The sequence below is a fragment of the Odontomachus brunneus genome, unplaced genomic scaffold, assembly GCF_010583005.1.
Source record: "Odontomachus brunneus isolate Ranch 3 - 2012 unplaced genomic scaffold, Obru_v1 Obru_scaffold_031, whole genome shotgun sequence".
Classification (NCBI taxonomy): Eukaryota; Metazoa; Arthropoda; class Insecta; order Hymenoptera; family Formicidae; genus Odontomachus; species Odontomachus brunneus.
This window is the reverse complement of record NW_022639481.1, coordinates 2,257,435-2,265,948: the sequence shown is the minus strand read 5'-3', so window position 1 is coordinate 2,265,948 and position 8,514 is coordinate 2,257,435. Positions and strand designations below refer to the sequence as shown.

The 8,514-nt window shown below is 36.3% G+C and overlaps 1 protein-coding gene across 4 annotated transcripts in view; it reads left to right on the top strand.

The window, feature by feature from the left end:
- LOC116843276 (trehalase-like) overlaps positions 1-8,514 on the top strand; it is a 26,111-nt gene that overhangs the window by 11,516 nt on the left and 6,081 nt on the right. For all 4 annotated transcript variants that reach the window (XR_004377867.1, XM_032813572.1, XM_032813571.1 and 1 more), the window contains 6 exons: positions 905-1,206; positions 2,088-2,266; positions 2,449-2,633; positions 3,801-4,047; positions 4,748-4,988; positions 7,821-8,020. Coding sequence is in view for 3 of the 4 variants with exons in the window: in XM_032813571.1 (XP_032669462.1) it covers positions 905-1,206; positions 2,088-2,266; positions 2,449-2,633; positions 3,801-4,047; positions 4,748-4,988; positions 7,821-8,020 (1,354 nt within the window). In the remaining variant the exon portion in view is untranslated. The remainder of the gene's footprint in view (positions 1-904; positions 1,207-2,087; positions 2,267-2,448; positions 2,634-3,800; positions 4,048-4,747; positions 4,989-7,820; positions 8,021-8,514) is intronic.

The window sequence follows — 8,514 nt, the reverse complement described above, 5'->3', positions numbered from 1 at the left end:
GGACATTTCGAATTTGCACTGTCGTTTTGTACAGGCCGAACTTCGGAGCTAAACTGAAAACCGGTTCTGCTCGATGCCAGCGCCAACGGACCCAACGGTTTCGACTAAACGTAACAATAGAAATAAAAGCCATCTACCAGGGGTGCGTTCCAAAACCTACAGTAAAACTATAATTACATCTCTATACGTTTTGGATCGCAGCCCTGAAAGGTAAAATCCCCGCTCCGGGTGAGTATACCTGCTGCGTGCTATTAGAGCCTCGACGCTGCTCAAGAGATTTGTTGCGCTCGGAGGCCATAACTTCCGAACGGCTGCGAATTTCGATTTAAAACGTTGGGAACATATTCTTACAATGTTAAATAAACATTTTATGCAAAAAAAAAAAATTCGATTTTTTGAAAGTTCTAATTGGATTTCCCCCCTTAAATCAAAGAGGATGAATACTTTAAAAATCAAGTAATATCACTTTATCATATCTGAAATTTAAAAAGCTATAAATTTAAGACAACGCACATTTAAAATGATTAGTGAATATAATATGTATAAGATAAATTAAAAAATTTATGTAAATTTATATTTTTATATTTTTATATATTTATATTTTTATATTTTTTTGAAAAAATAATCTTACTAATTACTTTACCTACTGGCCTAATAAAGACTTGTAAGAAAAATCAATAGAAAAGAAAAGGAAGCGAAACACATTCCTCCCATAATTATCTTACTAATTTTTCTTTTATACTTCTTATATGTATGAAAATATCACAAAATTAAAAGATAATATTCTGTTATTTTTCCACTGTATAAAATGTTCTATTATCTTCTGACTGAATAAACTTTCAAGAGCCAGTCCATTAAATCGAAGTAGCAAATGCGGAATTAATACGACTCGATTTTGCTTTAGTTTCAACGCTTTCATGAAAGCTACCAACAACTCGCCAAATTCCACTGAGGTAGACATATTCGTCCAGGAGAATTTTGCCATGCAGGATGAACTGGAAAATGCAACGTTACCCGACTGGAAGGAAAACCCCGCCATTTTACGACTCATTCAAGACCCCAAGTTTCGCGAGTGGGCGAAAGATTTGAACAAGATCTGGAGGATGCTGGCGAGAAAGATAAAGAGCGACGTGATAGTCAATCCGCAGCGGCACAGTCTAATTTACGTGAATAACACTTTTATTATTCCCGGGGGACGATTTAAAGGTGATCACTTGTGTAAAAACACAATTTTTATTTTTAAAGTTAATGTGACAGCCGTTCGAGAGATTATTTTATCCATCGATTATTTTTCAATTTGCTTAATTATCATTCAGTCAATCGTAGTTATATATTCTTAAAAATATTCATCGATATTTCGCGTATTTTAACGAAGTTTAGGAAATTTGATCAATCTTAAAAGCATTCAGAGGCCCATTTTTTCATTTGAATTTTAACAAATTTTAAAAGCTCTCTACACTTCTATATTTCGTGCTGGTAGCTTTTCATGAATCGCGCACATAATTCACTTGGAATTACAGACTACGTGAATTTTAAGAAAAGTTATGTTCTCGTAAAAAAACAACGGACTTGGACTGCAAAGTTGATGTTTTTGCGATAGCTCGTGTATTTTTATGCATTCGTGTTACCAGTACTAAAACCTGCCTTGTATATTTTTATGTTTGCATTTTTCGAAAATCAAGAACCTTTGCGACAATTTTTATGATATTTTTTATACTCTAAATTTTTGTAAAAATATACTTTGCAAACATGCTTGTTTAAAGAACTATTATACAAATAAGTCCATGCTCATTTTTTAAATTTATTATAAATAGTAACATTAAAATGTAGATTAATTTTAAATTTAAGAAACAAATTTGCTTATTCAACTTGCTGTACAAATTACTAACTTACCATGCAAATTTTCCATTTTATTTTACGTTTTAGTCACTTGCACTCTCTCTCGCTACGAACACTGCACAGTATACCACAAAGCTGCGTTATTGACAGGCACTAGTTTTAACACACGTTGTATCATAACGCAATAGGGGAAAAAAACAAGGAAAAATATTTTACAAAGAGAGTGAAAAGTTAAATTTTTGCTGCAGAATTTTATTACTGGGACAGTTATTGGATAATCGAGGGACTGTTACTGTGCGACATGCATGTCACTGCTAAGGGAATGATCGAAAATTTTCTCTCCATGGTGGAGAGATACGGTTTCGTTCCAAACGGCGGCAGGGTTTATTACCTCTCAAGGAGCCAACCACCTCTGTTAATATCGATGGTATGTAGATCTGGCCAGCAAGATGCTTATTTCGTGCTGACGACAGTCCAAGTTAGCACATATCGCACAGATATCCTGCCGTTAACGAATTCCTTTTTCCTTCGAATAATTCCTGCTTCTCTAAACAGCTCACCGAGAAATTTGGAGTCTACCTGACGAGAATGCTCCCTTTTGTCCAACAGGTTGCAAAATACTACGAGACCACGCCTAACGACTACGAGTTCCTGAAGAAAAACATACATCTTCTCGAGACCGAGTTCAAATACTGGCATAACGAGAAGACAGTGAACGTGACAAAGAACGGTAAGACCTACACGATGGCGCATTACGTCGTAAACAGCCGTGGACCGCGGCCGGAGAGTTACAAGTAAGTTTTTCTCGAAAGGAATATGATTGAGGAGCTGCCGAGATGCGCGATATAACTTCATGGAGCGAAATATTCAACAGCCAGACAAAATGCTTGACTATCCATCTTGTTTGGGTGTAGTCCTGTTAGATAAAGGATCAACTAACTTTTGCAAAATTTTTCTTTCCTATAATGGCGAAATACGCCTGAAATTATATATATATATATATATATATATATATATATATATATTGTTACGCGCGCGGAACGCGGAAATAAGAACACAGGGTTTCGCGGAACAAACAAGAACTCTATTTCTATTTATGTACAAGCGAGCGTTTTTTTAAAAAGCTAAAAGAAATCGGAGACATGTCCGCCGTCAAACGCAATCTCTCTCCAACTCTATGTTGACACTTCGTTGCCGTGACAAACAGCTGATCCGTTGACACTTCGTTGCCGTGACATACAGCTAATCCGTTGACACTTCGTTGCTGTAGCGACAGCTGACCGGAGCCGATCGACTCTCGCGAACGGCAGCTGACTCGCGGTCGAAAAGTATATCAGGCGACGCGTATAACAATATATATATATATATATATATATATATATATAAATGTTTCTTAGTACAAGTTACAGACCATTTTCCTTTTTAGGAGGAATGTTGTATACAAAAGTCTACTTTAGCATTAAATTACAAACGCCATAGCATTAAATTACAAATGCCATTGCATTATATTCCATCTCAAATATTGGATAGATATATTACTTAAAAAATAATATATATATATATCTTTTTTTTAAGTAATATATCTATCCAGTATTTGAAATGGAATATAACGCAATGGCATTTGTAATTTAATGCTATGGCGTTTATAATTTAATGCTAAAGTAGACTTTTGTATACAACATTCCTCCTAAAAAGGAAAATAGTCTGTAACTTGTACTAAGAAACATTTTAAGTCAACCTTTATCAAATTAATTAATCCATCCGCTTCTCGTAGTTTTGAAGGTTTTGTCGAGTAATATCCTTGTAGCGTGTAACTCGACATCGGTGTACAATCAGTTTTCTCGCGACACGGCAAGTTTTCGCTACGACGCTCGCGCCGATCAGTAAGGGAGCTCTTCGATCATCGTGCTAATTATGAAGGACTAACACGCAAGAGCGCAAATGTGTACGTTTTCTCGTAGAGAGGATTACTCGCTGGCGCAACAATTGCCGGAACAGGAGCGAGGAGCACTTTACAACAACTTGAAAGCCGCTGCGGAAAGCGGCTGGGACTTTTCTTACAGATGGTGCGTTGTGACCAACAAGAATGCTAACCTCAGTCTCGTCAACGTCTCCACGAGCAATATTATACCCGTTGACTTAAACGCGATATTAGCAAAAAACGCCAGATTGCTTGCCGAGTTTCATGATATCCTGGACAACCCGGAGGTAAACCCTTTGCTGAACTTTTCATTTGGATCGTTCTTCATACACGTGCGCCACTGAGTGACATGTTTATTACTGTGATATTACTTTTTCGAAAGTAATAGTACGCGGTATATATTTATATTTGTTTAATCCTTAATTATTGCACGATATAACTAAGCTTTTGTAGCTCGCGCGGTGAGACAGGAATATAAACTAATTGTGAATTGTAACTTCACAATGTTTACTACACTGAGAAAAAATATTTGAAAACTTATTTGCGGGATATAAAGTTTATAAATACAGAAATAAACTTGATTTCACACATACATAAACTTTATTTTACCGAAATAAGTTCTATATCTCGCAAATAAATTTTCAAGTATTTTTCTTCTTAGTGCACGATGCTAATTTTAATTAGAAATTTTTATTATTTTCTGACACGCTTAACAGTTCTAAAATAATTTTCTTCTCTTAGACATTTCTTACACATGGTTGAATTATCTTAAGTGACAGAAGTAATCTCGTCGGCTAATAAAAGAAATAATATTGATACGTTGCAAAATCTGTTCTGATTGCGAAAATTGGAAAATAATTGCTCGTCAAAGCGAAGGTGTGGCATATCACTGTCGTCTTAAATCGCTCGTTATCGATTATCTTACATAAACGTTGTCACGGTGTCACGTCGCTGCGGCAACGCTATTTTCTCCCTTTCTCATTCCAGAAAGCCCAGTATTATACCAAAATCGCGACGGACTATCAAGCTGCCATCGACAACATTCTGTGGAACGAGGATGAGGGAGTCTGGCTCGATTATGACGTAGAAAATGAACGAGCTAGAAATGCATTCTATCCCTCGAACTTGACGCCTCTGTATACGATGAACTATAATAAGTCAAAGAAAAATGAATACGCACAAAGGGCTGTTGATTACCTAAAAAAAAACAAGATCGAAGCCTTCTTTGGTAAGTTTTCTATCAAAGGCCATTCCGGCCTGAATTAATGTGCTTGTTTGTGATTATTGTTGTTTCGCTGACGACGCTCAAAGTTGCCTCCCACGAGCTTCTATTTGTAATTCTCAAAACTTTCTCTTTTATTCCCCATACATGTTTTCAGTCACCCTGAGTATAATTTGGCTCGGAAAAGACTTCAAAGATAAACGTTTCCTTCAAATTTATCTTCCCTTAAACATAATTCGCTTCTCTTGAACACTTTTCACAATCAAGACAATTAAAACTAATGAAATAGAGGTTTAAAGAAGACAAAGAGAGACGGCGTAACGACGATTACAGCGTAATTGAAATATTAAGTGCTCGACCGTTTCTAACGGTCCATGAACACGTGGTGGTAAAGCAGATCAGTTAATCCAACTTCCGCTTCCGCCGAGCGCTGTTCGATCGTTTATCTTCCATTTTCTTTCACAAACTCGCCAAGTTACCCGCCAAACTTCCCCGTCAGTCATTCCGGATCGGGTAAACAGTAATTTCGTCCAATACTCTCGCTCATAGAAGCTGGGGCGGAACTACATATCTAACGAACATAATAAATGTCCGAGGTTCCAAACACCCAATGTAATATACGAATGCAGTCATGAGAATGGAACGACGCTACAAGTGGGTTATTCTAGTAAATTGCAGTCGCACAACAGCACTACCGTCAACAGTAATTAAACTAAACTTTCTAATTGTGACAATCTAGCATTCATATACTATGCTACTTTACTCGCAATTTATTATCTGTTAGTGGCATGCTTAATTTGGAAGCTCAATTAAACCATTTAGCCATTTGTGTTCTCTCTTAACAACAAGCTACACTTTTAATTAGCATGTTGAATTCATCATCAGTTTTTCCTAGTGGACGAAATCACATGTGCATGCACAGGTAGATATACATTCTTCTCTTAACTCGCTCGTTAAGAGACAAACGGGGAAATCGATGTTGAAATAATATTTCTTACTCGATTATAAGCGCATTTATGAGAACGGCCTTGGCGAATCATATCTGCGGGTGAAGTGTCATTATTCATAATAATAGTATAACGGAGGAGACGTATGCGCAAGCGAGATTTCCAGGCGGGACGGTGAAATATCGCGATTTATCGATGCTCCAATCGCTCCAATCGCACGCACCCCGAGAAAATTGGACGACTATTAGAAACTACTTTCGATCGGGGTTTACGGCTGCCAACGACAGTGCCTCGTCGAAATACTGGCAAAATAAGTTCTCGCGAATAAACGCCATTATTATTTTCTTTGTCTGTTACGCGTGTGACTAATACTGCACGCAAAAAAATAACTTAGTAATATCAGCTAAACCGCGGTAGCTGATTCAAACTTAAAGGCTAATCGTTTAGCTGTCATTGTTAAGAATTGGCTATGACAGCTAAAATGTATTCGCTATGAAATACAAATATATTAGGTAACATTAAAAATGTATTACACATTATTCAAGTAGCTAAGAAAATGGCAGTTATTCCTAAATTTCTTATCGTATGCATATATTAAAGAAGTTTGCCGCACAGCTACAATCATTTTTTACAGTCATTTATTTCTAGTAGCTAATATTTCTCGCTGTAGCGCCTAAGTTTAACAGCGAATAAATTTAGTTTCGATAGTATCGAAGGGATATTAGCTGTCCTTATTTTAGTGACACATCTTATCTGTCACAGCTATTTTTTAACTCTGGAAGCTAGTTTTTTTTGCGTGTGGCTTATAAAATATGACGGATTGTTTTCCAACATATTATTTGGTCCTGGGAAATATATAGACGATTGTGATCGTTTTTAATCCTTAAATATCGCGCTCGAAATATTGGAGAACGATTTGTAAAGTTTTGTTTCTGATGGAGTTTTTCGTCGCAAACTACTTTATAACAGCAGTACCATGCCATGAAAGAGTAAAACATGCAATTTTATAGACAAGATTTTTTTTCATAATAAAAGATCATCATACAAAGCAAAAGTCTCAATTTCCAATTGTGATATTTGCTGGTAAAAGATGACCAGAAATGCGTTATAAAGAGACGAATAGCGGCATCGAGATTGGAAAAAAAGGCAATCGATAAAATTTTCATCAGCGAAAAATTGACCTGAACTTGATCAAAGAATCGAGAGGCGATGTGAATGAAAAGAACCGCGATAAACTCAAACCCTCTATATATCATATTTAGTATGATTGATTCGGCACAAGAGATACTTTAATTCTCTACACGATAGCCCAGATAAATTTTTATTCAGTCATTAATACAAATTAAATTGCAGCTCGTTTTAATCGAATCAAATTATGTTTTCTACACAAATGTACACATCAATAATAATATAAATGTTTGCCACGAATAATTAGATGTTTACTATTAATAATATTAATATTGAAAGTTAATTGTTAACGCAATTTAAAAAAAGAATGTCAACTTAATTATTCCCAAATACGCAATTATCGTGATGATGTGAGATATCTTTAATCTCTTCTATTTATTCTCAAAATGGAAATACACACATTTACGTACGTGTGCGTGCATGTTACGTCATTATTAAAAGCTTCAATTTACAATATCCAAACTAAAATTTATTAAACATTATCATAATAAAATGTCGTAGGAAGTGCCGAAAATAGCGTGCCTCTTGATCGACGGAAATTAAATTTAAAGTTGATGGACCAAATCTGGAGGTACGAAGGAGCGTGCTTCGTTGGGGGTGGTTTTTGTCCGCCGCTTCTGTCGGGTGCGAGTGTTTCGGATCGGCCAAGGTGATCTCCGTAAGAAACAATGGTGTTAGAAACGATTCGCTTGTTTCACCGCAGGTGGCACGCCAACCTCCGTGAACCAGACCGGCGAGCAGTGGGACTTCCCTAACGCGTGGCCGCCATTGCAGTCCTTTTTGGTTAAAGGTCTCCATCAAACGTCAACGAAAGAAGCGATGGACTTCGCTAGAGAGCTGGCCAGCAGATGGCTCAGGTCGAATTACATCGGTTACGACGAGTACGGCAAGATGTTTGAGAAGGTAAGTCCATTCTTGCGCGCAACTGATCCTATTCATTCGCGAACAGCTCCATTGTCCCGAGGAATAAAAAAAAAACTTAAGAGAAGACGCGTTTCTTGCTGAGAAATAGCGACAGTTGTGTTTATACACACACGCGCGCACAGTGTGCCGTAACTGTCCCTGAAGTCAACAATATCGATACGGTTTGACTTAGCCAAAGAAAGGTCCTACGATAATATCCAGTATACAATGGAAACATTGTTATGAAGAAATATACAGACTTCGCGAACTCCTCAAACATTTATCAGAACTTCTATTTGTCAAAACTGATACTTCACTTATCACAGAGGAACAAAGTAATTTATACGATATTGTTTGAATATATGTATCATACTATGAATATATGTATTAAGATCAATATTTCATAGAGAAAGAAAGTAATTAACTCAATATTGAATATATATATATATATATATATATATATATATATATATATATATATATATATATATTTA